The sequence below is a fragment of the Ictalurus furcatus genome, chromosome 23 (assembly GCF_023375685.1).
Source record: "Ictalurus furcatus strain D&B chromosome 23, Billie_1.0, whole genome shotgun sequence".
NCBI classification, from domain to species: Eukaryota; Metazoa; Chordata; class Actinopteri; order Siluriformes; family Ictaluridae; genus Ictalurus; species Ictalurus furcatus.
Window position 1 is genome coordinate 1,259,788 of NC_071277.1, and position 19,375 is coordinate 1,279,162.

At 38.8% G+C, this 19,375-nt stretch overlaps 1 protein-coding gene across 1 annotated transcript in view; it reads left to right on the forward strand.

Annotated features, from left to right (window-relative positions):
* Window positions 1-19,375, forward strand: part of vps41 (VPS41 subunit of HOPS complex) — a 40,574-nt gene that overhangs the window by 20,257 nt on the left and 942 nt on the right. Inside the window, exons 8-27 of the mRNA XM_053611350.1 lie at window positions 3,854-3,973; window positions 5,257-5,403; window positions 5,492-5,558; window positions 5,674-5,771; window positions 6,533-6,662; window positions 7,122-7,237; window positions 7,373-7,429; window positions 7,574-7,635; window positions 7,713-7,794; window positions 8,121-8,213; window positions 8,637-8,764; window positions 9,627-9,771; window positions 10,524-10,565; window positions 10,661-10,711; window positions 12,154-12,291; window positions 12,425-12,479; window positions 13,624-13,764; window positions 14,024-14,160; window positions 15,042-15,141; window positions 15,240-15,284. Of these exons, the coding sequence (XP_053467325.1) occupies window positions 3,854-3,973; window positions 5,257-5,403; window positions 5,492-5,558; window positions 5,674-5,771; window positions 6,533-6,662; window positions 7,122-7,237; window positions 7,373-7,429; window positions 7,574-7,635; window positions 7,713-7,794; window positions 8,121-8,213; window positions 8,637-8,764; window positions 9,627-9,771; window positions 10,524-10,565; window positions 10,661-10,711; window positions 12,154-12,291; window positions 12,425-12,479; window positions 13,624-13,764; window positions 14,024-14,160; window positions 15,042-15,141; window positions 15,240-15,284 (1,954 nt within the window). The remainder of the gene's footprint in view (window positions 1-3,853; window positions 3,974-5,256; window positions 5,404-5,491; window positions 5,559-5,673; window positions 5,772-6,532; window positions 6,663-7,121; window positions 7,238-7,372; window positions 7,430-7,573; window positions 7,636-7,712; window positions 7,795-8,120; window positions 8,214-8,636; window positions 8,765-9,626; window positions 9,772-10,523; window positions 10,566-10,660; window positions 10,712-12,153; window positions 12,292-12,424; window positions 12,480-13,623; window positions 13,765-14,023; window positions 14,161-15,041; window positions 15,142-15,239; window positions 15,285-19,375) is intronic.

The window sequence follows — 19,375 nt, forward strand, 5'->3', positions numbered from 1 at the left end:
TCGTTGTCAACGAATCTCATTATGGATTAGTCGGTCTGCGCGCGGCACGGGGGAGATTTACTCATTACGTTACGTCTCTTCCGAAAACACGCTTCGGAGAGTAAATGCTAAAGTCGTGTCCCAAATGAAGTACTGTACACTTCACTGTGCACTCTACCGTCTAGTCAGTGTGTGGATTTTAGAAAGGTAATATCAACTGAAATGTATCACTAGCGGGTTTTAACTAACCGGAAGTAGAAGCCACTTCTAGGCGACGGTGTATGACGTCATACGCACGCTAGCATTAGCAGACACCCAGAGTCACGGACAATGACTTTCTTCAGTTTACTTTCTGTCAGCGTTACCTTTTATTCCCAACATGACCTCAGTCTCCATCAGACGGAGGAGAAATCGTCACGTGACTGAGGGAGAAAGTCCTCTAAGGCAGGGGTGCATGTTATATTAAACACCGCGGAGATCAAACAGTGCTGCACGAGCACAAAGATGTTTATATCCAAAATGCTCCACTGTGTGTAAGGGGCAGGGGAAACTGGTGCGAGCTGATTAAAAGGTTTACTTTAATTCCAGTTTATTATCATTATATGCTGTATTCGCGCGCTTGCAGTGTAAATTCTGTCGTTTATTATAACAGAAGTGATCTGTTAGTAACGAGGCCGCGTTGCTGATCAGATGCGCTGATGCAGAGTGTAGCTCGAGTAAGGTCTGTAATGTCTAATTAAAACACTATGATCAAAAGTAAACACAAGTAAAACGATATGTCTAAAGGCAGTGAGGAACAGAAACCACAAGGGGCAGTGAAAGTGAGATTTTATTATTAATTTAGGACTGGAGTTTAATTCCGTGCTTTTTGTGCATCCATAAAAAAATAACGTATAAATACTTGTATACAATATAAACTAATTTATACGTTATTTTTTATCATTAATATAAAATGACTTTTTTTTTTTCTCAAAATTTTCCTCAGTGGTATTCTTAATCCCCGACATATTGAACTAGCATGAGGATGTGATTTTGATAGAGACTATAAAGTTGTCTTTGTAGATGCTGTAAACATAAAGAAATAAGCAATAAGCATTCAATTGTACTTGGTTGTATTAAATCCCTGCATCTGTACTAAGAGGGGTTTGGAAAGTGATCACGCATGAAGGTGAATGTCATGTCAATTTTATGACCATGAACAATGCAGGAAAGTGAAAATGAGAAGAAACTGCGCCAACTGCGCCAAACCAAATTTCTAAACTCTTGTCTAAATTTCTCTTGTGCTGGCACATTCACATCATTTAGGCCAACAATAAAAAATATTTAGCATTGTTTAATAAATTAAAGCATATACTGTTTGGTGTGGTCATGATTTAGGTAAGAAAAATGTTTTTATGGAACATTTATGGAAGTATCCAGTGTCAGTGCAACTATCAAAGGTAAAGCTGTTCGGATATAATCAGAAAGAATGAGAGTAAATTAGTATAGGTCAAATCATACAGTCTCTTTCATATCAGGCCTCATCACATCACCCACATCGTTAATCTTTTTTTTTTTTTCTATAACAGCACGTCTTTGTGTTTTATTCCTTACATATCATCCAATCATCATGCTTGTTATTGCTTAATATTCACTAATTTGTTAATTAACACTAAATGTAAGATGCGTTAATAGACCTACATACCCTGTTCAAAACGTTGTATTTTATTCAAATGGTAATACATCTACATTCAGTGTTAATTGCTGTCTTTACAACTACCACCTGATATTGACTCAATTAATGCTGTCCTTGATGTATTATGTGTACCCTTATTACTTCCCACACCTTTTTTTTTTTTTTGGACACATTATCTGAAGAATGATAAACATGCTTAAGAAATACAAATGGAAAAACTTTCCAGATATCCCTGAAAACATTTTGATGTGTAACCCTCAATCCGATCAAATAAAATGGCTGCACATACTTTTCACATACCGCATTTAAGAAGTAATTAAACGCTGGATGGCTTTTGTCCACTAACTCAGTCCTAACCGGAGTTGGAGTGTGTCTGCTGCCTTTGGCTCCCCATTTCTGCTGATTACCTTCTGTTTCCCTGGCTTAAGATTCCCATAATGCAGCCTCGCCATGAAAATCAATACAGCTTCCACTGAGGACACATCTTTTCAAAGGCAATTCAATTCCGTCAGCAGGGCTCTGAAGTGTCATCTCCCATTGCTGTGCCGTGGTCTGTTAACACAGCTCAAAGTGCAGAATCGGAGCCGCTCTGAACGAGCTATTCTTTATGTTGTGTCAGGATAAGGACAGGACAGGACAGGTCAGATCACGTATGTGTATGTGCACAAAAGCCACCTTGCTCTTCTAATTTAAGTGGGCTGGATCATTGTGGCATGCCCACTGGTTTTTCATATATAATCATTTCCATATAGTTTGCCTTTACATCTCTGAAGTGTATGTAGCTCAGACCAGACAGCAGTGTTTTCATATAATAGCTTTTTGTATTGAAGGTTAAAAGCGAATAAAGTGATGTCTGGCCTCGAGAAATATCCCAAACACTTTAGGATGAGGATGTCATTTATATAATGTTTTATATAAGCATGTTCATGAGAATATAGTAAAGCTAGGCCAAGGTTTTGATATTGGTCTAAATTTGATTCCTCCACTTGTCTCAGAGAGCCATGTCTTATTATTTACTGAACTCCTGCAATTCTTTCTCAAGTCCTAAGATCATGCTGTGTACAGTGAGGTACTACACTATGTGTACAGTGTGTACAGCTACTGTACTGTACAGCTACTACACTAATATACCGAGGATTGTGTATCAAAACCGCATCAGAACTATTTTCAAAATGAAAGTTTTAACCCTTAAATGTGCATATATTCCTCAGTTGTTCATTCACATCATGTGGCATTAGGACTGGCGAATTTTATCTGACGTAAACTGATACACAAACTTTCAATGATGGTGTAAAACTGTCATTTAAAAAAAAATAAAATAACATTTTACTAATACTCACAATCAAATAATATTTGTTATATCTTTTGATATTTATTTTTTGTTACCTGAATACAAATGAACAAGACAAGGCTCATGATTACATAGAGAAAGATATTTTGTTATGACTTTATGAAACACGTTTTGAGCGACACAGCACAGAATGTTATTCATAGCTCATTGTTTCTTGTTAATGTGTGACTTGTCTACCAAAATGTGCATTTTTATTCCATTATTCAAGAGAGGTAGCAGACAAACTATTTTCTTTCCTCTTTCTTTGTTTGTTTGCCAATTTTGTAAAATTATCAAATGACCAAACTATTTAAATTTTTATTAATCTTTGTTAAATAGCACTAGTATGTTGTCAATATATTGTCGATTTTAAATAGCAATAGAAACTATATTTTTACACAAAAATTCTACCTAATGTTAAAACAGTGTTTGATGTTAATTTAACCATTAAACGATGCATAACAGTTTCAGAGCAGCACCTTACTGATTTAGGGCATCAACGTATAGATCATCTAAGTGTTAACTTGTGTTCTCCTGCCCTCTGCTGGTGTAACCTACAAAACACGGCTTACTGAGAGGCTTTTCTAGTAGCCCTGCATTTACGTCAACTTGACTGATGTAGTTTTTATAATTTATGCTTCAGTGGACCAGTTTTCACCTTTTGAGAGAGAGAGAGAGAGAGAGAGATGTACTAGACCTGCAAGATAATCAACAGTTAAATGTGATGACATGCTGAGCATTTTGTAGGTTCAGCTAATTACATAAGAATAAGTTGGCCAAGTTTTAAAGATCAAACTCAGTTAGTTATTTATTTTCTTTTTATAGTTTCTTATGAATAAATTCGGAATCTTTGTCTCTGTGTTCTGCAGTTACTGCTGTACGAGAGAAACTGGCTGAACCGCTGGAAGATGTCCGTTCTGCATGAGGGAGAGGGAACCATCACCAACATCAAATGGAGGGTCAATCTCATCGCCTGGGCTAACAACGTGGTATGATTAAACTTCATAAAATATAGGGGAAATAATTCAGACATTGTATCATTAGAGATGATGGTGGTTTGTAATCGCACTTCCTAAGTAAAAAAAAAAAAAAAAAAAAAAAAAAAAAAGAGTAATCTATATACAGTCATGTGAAAAAATAAGTGCACCCCATGGAAATTGTTGGCTTTTTTTGACATATTTGGACAAGCAAACATTTGATCATCTTTGAAACAGTGCCTTTTGAAAAACAATCATTTAATCAACAGAAATATCAATAGATGTGATATTCTTATGTGGAAAAAGTAAGTACGCCCTTGGCCTCAGAAGCTAGTATAGCCCTCTTTAGCAGAAATAACTTCTCGTAGGTGTTTTGCATAATTGTCCACAAGGCTTGCTGGAATTTTTGACCACTCCTCCATGCAATATTCTTTCAGTTGCAAGATGTTTGAGGGTTTTCTTGCATGTACTCTACCTGTTTCAAATCCCCCACAACAGTTCAATGGGATTCAAATCTGGGCTTTGACTAGGCCATTCCATAACCCTCCATTTCGGAAGACTGGAAAAAGACCACGTGATTCTATTCTAATCTTCTGTCCAGTTTGGGTGTGTCAGTGCCCATGATAGCCTCAGATTCCTGTTCTTGTCTGATAGGAGTGAAACCCAATATGATCTTCTGCTGTTGTAGCCCATCCACAGCAAGGTTTGATGTTTTGTGCATGCTGAGATGCTTTTCTGCTCACTGCGGTTGAGCAGAGTGATTATTTGAATTATGTTATCTTTCCTGGCAGCTCAAACCAGTCTGGCCATTTTTCTCTGTCCCCTCTTATCAACAAGGTGTTTCTGTTTCCACCCACAGAACTGCCGCTCCCCCAATGTTTGTTTGTTTGTTTGTTTGTTTGTTTGTTTGTTTGTTTTTTGCACCATTCTGTGTAAACTCTAGACACTGTTGTGTGTGAAAATCCCAGGAGATCAGTAGTTTCTGAAATACTCAAACCAGCCCATCTGGCACCAACACCCCCGCCATGGTTAAAGTCACAAAGATCACACTTTCTCCTCATTCTGATGTTTGATGTGAACATTAACTGAAGTTCTTGACCTGTATCTGCGTGATTTTATGCGTTGTGCTGCTGCCACGTGATTGGATGCTTGGATAACTGCATAAATGAGCAGGTGTTCATGTTAAAGTGGATGGTGGTTGTATGTAAAAAATAATAAGAAGAAAAAGTAATAATAAGAAGAAGAGTTTGCTGTCTAGACCTAGACATGATGGTCATATTTTTGTCCTTTTTCAGGGGGTGAAGATCTACGACATCAGCAGTAAGCAACGAATCACTAATGTATTACGGGACAACTCCAGCTTGAGGCCTGACATGTATCCCTGTAGTCTTTGCTGGAAAGATAACACCACACTTATTATTGGCTGGGGACCTTCAGTTAAGGTGTGTATGTGCTCACTGAAGGTTTAGTGTCCAGGTTTTCTGTTAGGCAACATTTAATAGAGTTCTATTTTTTGTTAATGTGTTTTAGATTTGTGTCGTCAAGGAACGTGACCCTTCTGAAATGAGAGATTTGCCTAGTCGCTATGTCGAGATTGGTAATTCTTAGCTTATTTATACACAAAACTTTATAATATATAATATTATATTAATATAAAAAATATTTATAAGATATCTGATCTAAAAAGAATTTTTGGTCATTTTCTCTTGCAGTGTCAGCATTTGAGACGGAGTTCTTCATCAGCGGCCTGGCCCCTTTGGCTGATCAGCTCGTCACTCTTTACTACGTTAAAGAAAATTCCGAGCATATGGTAGGATTCCTTACTCTCTGCATAATAAGTGACTTAGATTGCTATTTCCGCTTCACCCCTCGTAATCGCCGTGACTCATGAAGATACTGTCTTATACACATGTGCACATATGCTAAGACCCTTCAGCAAAGTCATAAAATATGACATATGACGTAGTATTTGCAATGTGATATCCAATAAGGCAATCCTCCCAACTGGTCTCCTTCTGTTAGGAATGTCGTGTATTGTCAGTGATGCCTGAGCTCCCTTTACTGAGACTGGGGCACATTTCGGACTGTTGCATTTGGGTTCCAGCAACAACTCAGTTTTGGAATGCCCACAGCCCCAGCAAGCCTAATGTGCCTAATGTCCTAGCATAGTTTAAGAGGTTCTGATACCGCACATTTGAATCTAATTGATAAGCATAATAATATCCACCACATACTGGGCTAATGGAGTGGTTAGCATTCTCTGTGAGTTTAGCATTTGTGTGGCCTGCTTTTGTGTCAGGGAGCGCTTCTCCGAGTTCACCATAAGCCTAAGTACTGTACTGTGGGCACACAGAAGCCAGTCATCAAAATACAGCAGTATCGTAATGCCAGTGGCCGTCAGGGAGATAAGGAACGGCCAAAGAGTAGGGCTTTGTGTGGGAATGTCTGCACTTGGGAAGCAAACCTTGTGCTTAGGTGTGAGTGATAGCCAATTCGGAGAAAGTGAAAGTGGTGTCTGTGGCCCAGCGCTCTGTGTGGATTGTTTTAAGTGCGTACATGTGTGTATCACAGGAGGAGGAGTTCCGGTCACGTCCACGTTTAGACATCATCCAGCCATTGCCCGAGAGCTGTGAGGAGATCTCGTCAGATGCTCTCACTGTCCGCCACTTTCAGGAGAACGAATGCCGGGACTACAGACTGGGTAAATGAAGGAGGGCTAGAGGGAAAGTTAAATAATTTACTGCTCTGAATCGACAGCCTCAGGGATACCAAGGGATATCATTTTGAGCTTATCCAAGGATCTAAATCTTTGGGTTTTTTTAGGTTTCTTTAAGAAGTGATTCAGTACACTGTAACATTTCAGATTTCACCATGATTCAAACTGATTAAATCATTTTGGTATAAATACGTGAAATATGCAAACAAGGAAGAGCTATTTACACACTAGTGGGATATGGACAATAAATGGTAATAAATCATATATATTTATGATAATAAATAAATCTTTTCAGCACAGTATAAAACATGTTTTTTGTTTTTGGTTTTTTTTTTCTTTTTTTTGTTAATATTATCATAATAGATTTATAAGAAGTTTTGGCATGCCACAATGTTGAAGTGCCACCTTGAGCCAGCCATAAATACACCTGTCTTTGGTCTATAGAGCACTCGGAGGGAGAGTCTCTGTTCTACATCATAAGCCCTAAAGACATTGTAGTGGCTAAAGAGCGAGATCAGGATGACCACATCGACTGGCTGCTCGACAAGAAGAAATATGAGGTTTGAGTAGCAGATTAGTAAATAACTCGAGTGATTTATTTTGAAACTATTTTTATTTCTCGTTAATATATTATTATATTATGTATGTTAATTAACTATGTTTTTGGAGATGTTTGAAGTTGATGTGTGTTACAGGAGGCACTAATGGCAGCAGAGATTAGCTTCAAGAATATCAAAAGGCATGATGTCCAGGTACAGACCATCAGAATCTCAGCATAGAATGATTTACATTAAAAAAATAAATAAATAAAGTGGTTCAATTCTAAAGTAAATGAATTTTAACAGTACCATTTAGTCTGCATATTTTTAGAATTTGTCTGTGTGTGTGATGTACAGAAAATTGGGATGGCCTACCTCAATCACCTGGTGGAGAAAGGGGACTATGATGCTGCAGCAAGGTATTATACAGTTTCTGTTATATTTAATAGGTTAGATATTTGTGAGAAATGTCAGTGTCTTTCCGTACCTCTTACAGAAAGTGTCAGAAAGTGCTAGGGAAGAATATGGACCTGTGGGAGAACGAGGTGTACAGGTTCAAAACTATTGGACAGCTGAAGGTATGTTATTCTGAAGTGCTACACACTGAAACCGACATAGCCGTTTGCCATTGATTTGGAGAGGAACGTTCATGTTGCTTGTACATATTATCTGAATGTGATCGTTAAGGTAACGTTGGTTTCATTTGTCAGCATATAGGAATGTTTCCACCGTGTTTTCTTAGTCTGGCAGCTTTTTTCATTTTCATTAGAACAGACCTATTATCCATCTCCTAGGCCTTTCGAAGTTCCCACATTGCTACACCTATAATTTACCTTTCTCACTTTAATAAAAAGATTCTTGTAAGCTGTTACACTGCTTATCTAAAATCTCTCTCGGACTCCAGGCCATCAGTCAGTACTTACCCAGAGGAGATCTGCGCCTCAGACCTGCCATTTATGAGATGATCCTGCATGAATTCCTCAAGACTGACTATGATGTGAGTGTGTACTGTATGATGTGAGTGTGTACAGTAGGGGTTGCCCAATTTATATTTATTGACCAGTTCAAAAAGTTAGTTCTCTAATAGAGTTTTCCACGATTAAAGCAGAACTGATTCAGAACATTGAAGAAGAAGCAGCCTGTATTTGTCCCGTATACATTACAGCACAGTGAAATTCTTTTTCTGCATATCCAAGCTTGTTAAGGAAACTGGGGTCAGAGCACAAGGTCAGCCATGATACGCCTCCTCTGGAGGAAAGAGATTTAAGGGCCTTGCTCAAGGCAGCTTGGCTGTGCTTGGTTGTGCACATCAGGAATCTATATCTGGATTTCTGTAAAGCTGCTTAGTACCCGTGTCTGTTATTAAAATTGCTATAATAAAATTAAAATGAAGGTGGAATTGAATTCTCATCTTCCGCAGGGTTTTGCCACACTGATCCGAGAATGGCCAGGAGAGCTCTACAACAACATGACTATAGTTCAGGCCGTGACAGACCACCTAAGAAAGGACTCTACCAACAGCATCCTGCTCACCACACTGGCTGAATTGTGAGTGGCACAATGTGAAAACATTCCTTGTGTTGAATATTATCCTTGATAGTACTGCTTTCATGAATTCTCTCCGTTTATAATTATCAATTAAAACAGTCAATTATAAGGCACTTAAGGAGCTTATAGTTATTACTGCTAGTCCATTTCAGCCATGGACATAAATGTAAACAAGGTGCATTTAGAAAGTGTATATATATATTTTTCTGTTATCTTGTCCGGCACATCCTGGGTCACATGACCATGATTCCACTTGGTTCTGATTTTCTGACTTAGTTGAAATACCATGTCTTTATATGTGTGCTTCCAGTTAAATGTTTCACAGATTAAACTCATTTCCAACACAAGTTCTGTTATCCAATTCTACGGTTCAAAGCGTCATACTAACAGTATAAATAGTACATTTCCCAGCCATAGTTACCAAATTATGGTGAAATACCATTTAGAATGGTAGTAGGAGACACTAACACTAACGCTGACACTAGCTAAATTTTATAACAATATTCTATTCACTATATGACCTTAGCTAACATTCCAGGGTTAGCAAGTCACTCCATTTTTAAATGTACTCCTCTAATAGAACGAGTAGAGCATAAGAGCACGTTTCTTCATTCAGATGGGTAACTTATTGCAGGTGCCAGAGCTAGATGAAAATCCTGTAGAGAAGCGATTTGTTCCTTAAAAAAAATGTTGTCTATACTGCCGAAGGGTAGTGGGTGGGTGCAAGGCAGACACACAGTCCCACCAGCTGTTTGCCTCTGGCTCTAAGCGGTCTCCACTGTGCAGACTCTGGCTCTGGAGCACTATTTACTGTACCACTGTAAAAATTTTCCTAGCAATAACTCTGACTGTCTGTATTTAGATACACATATGACCAGCGCTATGACCGAGCTCTGGAGATCTACCTGAGGCTGAGACACAAAGATGTCTACCAGCTTATCCACAAACACAACCTCTTCTCTTCCATTGAGGACAAAATTGTCCTCCTCATGGACTTTGACAAGGAGGTGAACCATCATCAAGATGTTCCTCAGATGTTTGTTTTTTATTAAAGTGTATAGAAGCTTTTGTCTGTTTCGAAAGCACAAAGAAACGTACTAAAAGGTGTTTGACAACATAGTAAAACATTAATGAATGCCAGTTAAGAAGTATTCAATATTTGTGTGGTGGTCTGGGAAAACCATGTCAAAAAAAGACCCAATATCGGTCTGTTAAGTGAAGAAACATTTCACTTCGTGATAGTTTAAATCAAGATCGTTTAAATGCCATGAGTGACTCATATCTCAGGTGATGAGACAGAGCCTGCAGGATGCTAATAATTAAAGTGAAAACTCATTTCCTATACGAAACTCACAATCCTTTAAAAATGTAAAATTTCATTTCAATATATCTGTATTTGTGATTGAGTTCTGTGCAAATAAGACAGCAGTTTCAGTTCAGGTAGCCTGTTGTTTTCAGAACTATGCAGTATATGGTGAAAATGGTCAAATTTGAACATGTGAAGGATTTTCCCAGGCTGCCACACGATTTTAATCAAGCTTAAGCAATTAATACAGATATGAAAACAAGATGGTCGTGGTAATTGAAACGGCTTAGTTACAGAGCTGACGTGTTGAATTGATGTATATTATTGAACTGATGTTCAGCATAGTTATAGATCGGCTTCGTCGATGCCATGTAGTTGGATGGCATGGGAAAAGTGCATCGATTACTTATCACACTTGTCTGAAAGATCCGCCTCTTTCTCTCCCGTTTTCAGCAAGCTGTTGACATGTTGCTGGATAATGAAGATAAAATATCTGTGAGTTCACCTGACCGCCCTCTGTTTTCTGATTAAAAACACAAACTCCGTTTACTGGTGTGTCTTGACTTTTTATCCGTTCTCTCATCCTTCAGGTGGACAGAGTGGTTGAAGAGCTGAAAGACAGACCTGAGCTGCTGCATGTGGTAAGTAGCAACTACAGCAAATTCAGGGTTGTTTTAAATCTTTATAATTTGCTACTGATGCCAAGAAAATGAGTGTAAATAATTTAATATAAAAAAAAAATCCAGCCGTCTTTGTTTTCAGACTTCAAGGAAACATCAAATTGGAGCATGCAGTGGCTCCAGTGGCATCACCAAAACTAGCATTCACAACACCAGAGTTGTACTGAATAGTCTCTAGTGTCAAACAGAATGTTTAAATTATTTTTTTTTTTATACAAGCTTCTTGTAAATGTATTATGATAAGGCATTAATAATTGCTTGAATGCTACACATTAGAGAACAAAATGTTACTCCACTGACAGGTGTCTGAAGTGGTGCCTTCACTATTCTCTAACAACATCCAAGTTCATTATGGGTACTCTGTACCTCATGGAGTACAGAATTCGGAGACTGACATACTGTGATGCTTAATGAGTGCACTTGATTGTCTCCATTAAGCTTTTGGACCTTTGGGGATTTTGGATGTACTGTAAGGTGTGATTTGGGATATTCCTTTCATAACTTTACTTACTTTTTTATTTAATGCTCAGGTTTCAGTATTCGCGCCTAACAATTCCACCATATTCCAGTAATGTTCAGTGTCATACTAATGAGAAGTCTGAAGTAGCAAATGTTGGCCTCAAGGTTCCAGGACGCAGTGCAGCTATACAAACCTGTTTGAGCGGAGTTACAGCAGAGACTCAACTTGCCTCGCTGCTGTTCTGTAAGATGCTCAGTGTGATGGTGTTGACTGCGTGAAAATTGAAGCTTTCGAAATTGATCTGTTTGAGCATCGAGTTCACAGATGAAGAGGTGATGGAGATGGTCAGACTAAAGGACTAAAACTCTGCTGCACCACAATCGGCGGGTAGTCGAATGGCAGTATTTTGTAGGAAACCGTTAACCGAAGTGAAGAGCCCAACATAAATAAATCCTGGACACCCCTGAAGATCAAGTCTTTGTATATTTTTCCTTTAGGAAGTACAGATTAATATGCTGTATGACTATTGTTTATGCTTTAACGAATAAGAACAAGCCTTATATTAGTATACAGTTTAACAAAGTTGCATTGTTTTTTTTTAAATAACCAATGAAATATCTTGATAGTGGACTCTACTAGTAGAACCGACTGTTTATCCAGGAATTTAACCGACTTTAGTCTTATTTCTGTGAAAGTCTGAAATCAAAATGTGAAACAAAAAGCAATATTATTAGCTTATCAAACTCCTCAAACTGAACAGAAGGGGAAAAAGCTGTGACGTGAAACAAACATCAGACAGACTTACCCACCTCTACCCTTCTGCTCTTTCCTCAATTTTTCACTTTGTCAGGTGGTTTATTGCAACATTTATCAAATCTGCTCAAAGCAGTATTCCACCTTCTTATCGCATCTAAAAGGAGACACTCTTTTCTCTCGCTCTCAGTACCTGCACAAGCTGTTTAAGCGAGACCACCACAAGGGCCAGAGATATCACGAGAAGCAGATCAGTCTGTATGCCGAGTACGACCGGACCAACCTTCTACCCTTCCTCAGAGACAGCACTCACTGCCCTCTGGAGAAGGTACAGCTCTTTTATCGGGTTTATATATATATATATATATATATATATATATATATATAATATATACATACACACGTGTGATCATGCTTTCCAAAAGTGAAACATACATTTTAAGTCTGCTCTTCTCTTGTAGGCCCTAGAGATCTGTCAGCAGAGACACTTTGTGGAGGAAACGGTCTTTCTGCTCAGTGAGTCCATCTTTTTGTGGGCAGATACATAAAATATCCTTCACTTGTTTAAGAGTACAGATCTGGGCTCTGTTTCTAGCGGAAAAAGGGCTTCCTTAATTGCTGTTTGAATTATTTCACTCCTTCACTTCCTAAAGTAGTTCTACTTGGAATCCTCCCTGATGAGGAAGTACTGTGTTTTAGGGTACCGCAGATGAGCTTTAGTGCTCTACATTTAGCCATTATTCCTAAGAATGAAGGGTTGTCTGAAGAAATCTCTGTCCTCTAACCATTACAAAGCACTAACACCTAAGACTCCTTTCATAAATACTAAATAAGCATCATCTTAAAGAAAGCTTCACTCTTACAACATTTTTTTGTTAAATAACATGCTTTTTTTAAGTCCATATTTAATATGAGCATTAGATTGTGTAGCACACGATCAGCTTGAAACCGGAAAGCGTAAATTCCTCTTTAGACTTTCCCGTGGTGGGAGACTTTGCAAAGCACAGTGACTGTTACGAAGTGCTGACTCGTGAGACTCCTTCCATAAATGTCCCCCAGAAGAGGAAAAAAACTTCACTACATCAGTGATTATACATTTATACATATTAACTTCTAGTTAACTAAAATTATTGTTCATGTTACAGCTTGAACGACTGTCTGAGCGGTGTTGTGAGATTCAGGAATTCAACAGCGCTGTAGTACAAAGACAATTAAGGCACACCTTCTGACCAACAGGGGTGGAAAATATTGTGGTACTATACTTGAGTAATATTTTGGCATATTTATACTTGCGTATTGTAGAAATTGAATACGTGTACTATTACTGAATCACATTTCCAAGGAAATTACATTTTTATTTAGACCTTCAAAGTACTTCGAACAAATCACAAGAGTCTTTGGTATCATCCAGCCAAAGACAGATGCTATATATCAGTCGAATGGGCTCAGTTTACATCCAGTCAAGTTCATAAGTGTAGAAAAACACTTTTCAAGAATGGAGACGCTACGTGATCTGCTGTGTGATACGTGATCTTTTACATGTGTAAAAGTTGATTCTAGCTTAGGATTTCTTTTCCTCTTAAAAAAAAATAAATAAATGCACATCCTAAATTTCTGTCACTGATGAGGATTGATAATGCCTTCCTTGCGCCATCCACAGGTCGCATGGGGAACTGCAGGCGGGCATTACAGATGATCATGGAAGAGCTGGGAGACGTGGATAAGGCCATCGAATTTGCCAAAGAGCAGGATGATGCTGAACTGTGGGAGGATCTCATCTCTTACTCCATAGATAAACCACGTATGTCTAGTACAGGCTTGCTACCGTGCTATTCTGCGTCATTCTGAAAGCACAAACCTATCAGTGCTGTTTGTCAGACAGGACCAGATATGCTTGAACGGTCCTGTGATACTGATATTGATTAAATTATTTAACTCAAGTATATTGGTAAACCTTCTACATTTGAAAGATGTGAAAGTACCCAAAAGAACGTGCAATTTCATCTTCAGTAATGGTTTAAAAAAAAAAATGCTAATCTGACCTTTCACACTCTCTCCAGCCTTCATCACAGGCCTCCTCAACAACATAGGAACCCATGTGGACCCCATTCTCCTAATCCACCGCATTAAAGAAGGCATGGAGATCCCAAATCTCAGAGACTCACTCGTCAAAATCCTGCATGATTACAATCTACAGGTAGGGACAGCCATTACACTACTGAATGCGGTCTATTCAAACCACCTTAGTGTGGATATGGGTATAGTGTACTGTATGTGAACAGGATTTGTGCCTGAGATTCAGAGATGCTTATATTTGTGCTTTAGGTTTGTGGTTAGATGCCTTTAGGTGTGTTGTTTCATTAATATTAATCGCGAGGTAAAACACTCCAGTAAAAATTCAAACCAGACAGGGCATGCTGTTAGAGGAAAATAAACAACGGCAAGGTGATGAGATGAAGCAGGATTACTGTTAACACCCCAATCAAGTCAAGTACGCTTTACTGTCCTCACTCTCATCACCCGTGAAACGGGCTATAGGAACGAAATATAGTTTCGTATGAAGAAAGTATAGTTGTTAGTTCATTATTTTCCAATTAACTAGTTGTTTTATTCCACTTATACCACAGCAATTTACCAATTATTAGAATTTTTTATTAATGTATAGGCATATTTCATGTGGAACATCTGTGAAACAAGTTAGTTCCTGATATCACTCATGTTATAAGAGCTATGAACAGTCATTCCCTCCCCAGCCTCTTTTTTTTCCCTTTTAAAAAGTAAATAAGAAAAAAACACACATCTTAACATGTTGTAGAGAAATCAAAAAGTCCTGTCTTAAAGATTTTGCTGTGTCTGAAATCTTAAATTTAAAAGCTTTTTAACCCATTAAATATGGTACGTACTCCGTACAAGTGCCTGTGCAAGCTGTTACTATAGAAACAATAACCTATTACGAAAAATACAAGTAAAGTTTGGGCTTATCTCAATCTACATCCAAGCTAAAATTGACTATATACAGGCATTGAATATGTAAAGACCTAAATCAGTTTATAAGCATCTTCATGGATCTCCCTTTAGATTTTACTGCGAGAGGGCTGTAAGAAGATCCTGGTAGCAGATTCACTCTCCCTGCTGCAAAAGATGCACAGAACACAGATGAGGGGTGTTCGAGTGGACGGTAAAAAAAAAAAAAAACATTCAAGACATTTCACTCGTTTGTGAATTTGTATATATTCCAGAAAATGCATATTAATGCTGTTTTTCCTTTTTATGTAGAGGAGAACATCTGTGAAGCATGTCATGTCACGATATTACCATCAGGTATGTTTTTTGGAGCTTGAATCTTGTATCATAAGACTGGCATGGTCATGTCGTAAACACGTCACAGCAGGTGCCTCGCCGTCATGAACGGAGTAGTGCCGGTAATTGCCTTTACCGTCTGTTTTGTTTCATAATTATTATTAAGCACTCCCTGCTTATTATGTTGTCATGACCAGTCCTTCATGTGGACCGGCGCACTGTTAGGGCATTTTCAGACCTGTAGATCGGTGCTTTGTTCTAAAACAGGGACTTAAAATGTTACAATATTGCATTTTCTCCTCGGCTCGGTTCGCTTTCACAAGACAGCATTTCAAAACGTACCAAAATGTGTTTATGCGAGTCACATGTGAGTAAACTGTCCTTTCATTGGTCAGAGTGTGCCTGTTTATGTTCCCGGGGTTTCCCGATCATCCGTCAAGATGGATAGACAGCAGCTCCGCAAGTTAATTGTGCCTTTCTTTTTTAGCATTTTAGTTCAATCCAATTCCATTTTATTTGTATAGCGCTTTTAACAATGGACATTGTCACAAAGCAGCTTGACAGAAATAAACACATTCAGGGTGTCCATTTTAAATGTTTGAATTTATTTTACCTCGTCTTTGGCCCAAGTTCAACCACAGTTAATGTTGCGAGCCATTAGCGAAACAAACATGCTTTTTACGTAACCCGGTTTTCATCACGCGTTGCTGTACAGGTTGGTTTGTTGGGTCGGATTGCTTTCTCACCACAAGCGACCCGCTCCAGAGTTCGTTTGCCATCAGGCCAAGATCAGCTCGTTCAGGCGGTTATGGACCGATTGTTTTGTTGCAGATCCGAGCGTGATTGCTGTGTTCATATATGTTCATAAACGCCCTCAGTCATATTTTCATATCAGGTATAAATTTACAGGAGAATCAGTTCATAGTATATTTGCACTTCAAAAAAAAGCAGTTTATGCTCAACTTTCACTCTTGCTTCAGTGGATAATCTCACCCGGACTGATACTGTAGACTTATACTAAACAACTGCTGCTGTAATCATAACATGCCCGTCCCAGTGGCAGTGGTGTAACTGTGCTGTAGTCACCTCTCCAAAACTTTTAGGTTTGAAACATGTCAATCTTAAAACTTTCCAGCTCACATAGTTCATCCAACCGACAGATTCCCTCCTGAATCTATGAGGTAGGAATGACGTCGTCCCACCCAAGTTTCTTCCTGCGTAAATCTTGCAAGATCCTTTTAGTGTATGAAACAACAGGAGCCAGAAATCCTAAGGGATCATAGACAGAACTCACCATAGCAAGGATCATCCTTTTGATCAGAGGTCTCTGCTGCAACACAATCTTAAATTTGAAGGCATCAGATTGAACGCACCATCGTACGCCTGACACTCTCTCTACAGGAAGTAGATCTTGACCTAAATCTAAATCCTTCAGATTTTTTGCTCCGTGTTCCTCTGGGATTTTTGCCAGCACATTTCGACTGTTGCTTGTCCATTTTGTCAGCGGAATTTCCTTTTCCAAGGATGGTAAATATCATGGTGTGGTATATACCAGGCTTTACCATCTCTGCGTCTCAGATCATCAGCTGGCACTATGAACCAAGATCTCTCACGAAATCAGAATATTTGACATGAAATAAAACATCCTTTTTCAACCTTTCCTTTGGGTTCAGAGCACGCTGTTCAGCAATTATTCGAATATTCTGCGTATGAATGTCTTTCTTTCCCAAAGGCGCAAGCCAATAGATATAATGCCCGTCTACAAGCTTTAATGAGTTGGTCACCATCTCAATAAACTTGTGGTCTTCTCTGGAAAACCCAACCTGTTCGTCTTTGCTGCATTCGGGAAAATCAGCCTTAAATTGTTGTTGCCAAAGCTCGCCTAAATCCTGAACTGAAATCCTATTAATCGTGACTTCAGGATGTCCAGAAGCAGAATCTCCTCATTTACTGTCCAACCCAGCCTTGTTATAATTGCATAGGGTCCATCATTGACACTGCGAATCTCTTAGAAGTGGCTCCATGACTTTTGGAACATTTGTTCCTATGAGCAGCTCTATATCAGAGTCAACATGCTGGCAACTTCTTACAATCTCCCATGGGTGGCCCCTGGTGTACTGTTCAAGGAGGTATAGACGATCACTAAAGCTATTAGGTTTACACTCAACACCATTTTCAAAGGATTTCATGAAGGCATGATGCTGCAGAGGGTTACTGTCAAACACTTGAATTTCTGTTTTATGCAGAGAGGACACACATCGTTATTGAATCAGTAATGAAGTAATTTTTTTTTTTTTGTTTATCCATAATATGGAGAACTTGTATCGGTGTTGCCTGAACCAGCATTAGGATTACTTTCATAGTGAGCAATAATGTTTACAGAAACACACTGAGTGTTCTGACATGACTTTGGAATAGTCTGAGGATAAATAGTCGCGGAAACGTTCCCTTTTGGCTTCGCACCCCGTCAGCGTAATCCGTAGATTGGTCAATTCATTTTCAAGTCCCAGCTCTCGAAGGAATACATGTTTTTGCATCAGCATCGATCGTTATCCCAAAGATCTCATTCCATCGGACTGATGAGCTGCATCAGTTCAACCACAAGACACATTTGAGCCCTTAAGCACCTTCACTTTAGCCACTGATGCATCAATTTCCAGTCGCAGCTCAAAGTCTGTTTCTTTAAGCATTGTTCTTGCCCTTCAATAAATTTTAACATGCCAACAGAGCTGCTGTATTATCCTCTGCCTTAATACATGCAGAAGAGTTTGTTGAAGTTCTTGTAGCACAGCTGCGTTTGCTGGATCTTTTGCCATCAACATTTGAGATGCTGTCACTTGAATTTATGTCATCTTGGATGTTATGTAATGGAATGTGAGACAAATCCTGCATTCCTGAGTTGTTCAGAGTAGCTGTTTCCCACTGTTGCTCCTTAAGCATGTGTACACTTCCAGAAATGTGCACTGGTTCTTATAATTTCATGAAAACCCATGACTCTGGAAAAGAGTCCAGCATAAACAAACAGCGCATAAACAAACAACCATCCAACTGGTTTGAAGCATCAAAACAGATTAAAGCACAAAAACTAATAGTTGTGTCGACTGATATTCCAGCGACTTCGATAAGAACAAACAGTTTGCCTCTGAGGGACTGGACAAGGCGCTTACTTCTGTGACTCGTCAACAAGATAGTCCAGAATGCTTGCATCTTCACTCTTTATTTCCAACTTGCAAAAATCATTGCAGTTTAATCACACAAGTTCAGACGGTCTGTTATTATCAGACATTTCTGATACCTTGACCCATTTGTACGGTCAACAAAAAAAAATACATGCTCCCAGCTCACCCCTTTCCTCCTTACTACACATACCCCACAGGTGGTGTAAACTTGACTAATCCGTGATGCGCACATTGTTCCCAAAGTCACATGACATTTAGAATTTAAACACACATTACATGGCTCCTACAGCTACCAACTTGAGGATAGTGAAGTCTAACAAGACACACGTGAAGCCACCCAGCTGCGTGTTTTTGTAACTGCTGTTCATGCTGCATCACAGTGTAACACACTCGGAGGAAAGCGCTGTGCTTCTGTTTACACGGGCTCTCGGACACGTAGGAGTATGCCGTGCCTCCCACCAGAGGCTGTGGCGTAGTCCCAGGACTCCTATTCACTGTGTGCTCAAACCGAAAATCATTCCAACATACTTAATACCGTTTGACTTCATAGTGTAGAAGATTAATAATCCTGATCTCCAGTGTTACCCAGAGGAGGATGGCTTAAATAAGCTCAGATTAGTAAAGCTTCTTCATCCTTGTTGTTTTTTTCTTCCTTCTTCCCCTTGCCTATAACGGATTCGATATCCAGATTTTTGTGAAGCTGCTTTTTGATGATGCTATTCTTAAAAGGGCATAAAACATATTCTAACCTGTTACTAGACATGTCATGACGGCGTGTGTAATATCTTATGATTCATTATCCTAAGAGAATTCGTTATCGAATCATTTGCTCCTTATTACAGTGCACCGATGGCCCATTTTGTGAACTCAAAATGCAACATTTTCACTTTTCACACAACAAAACAAATCTGTATCTTTCTTGTCTGTGGTTGA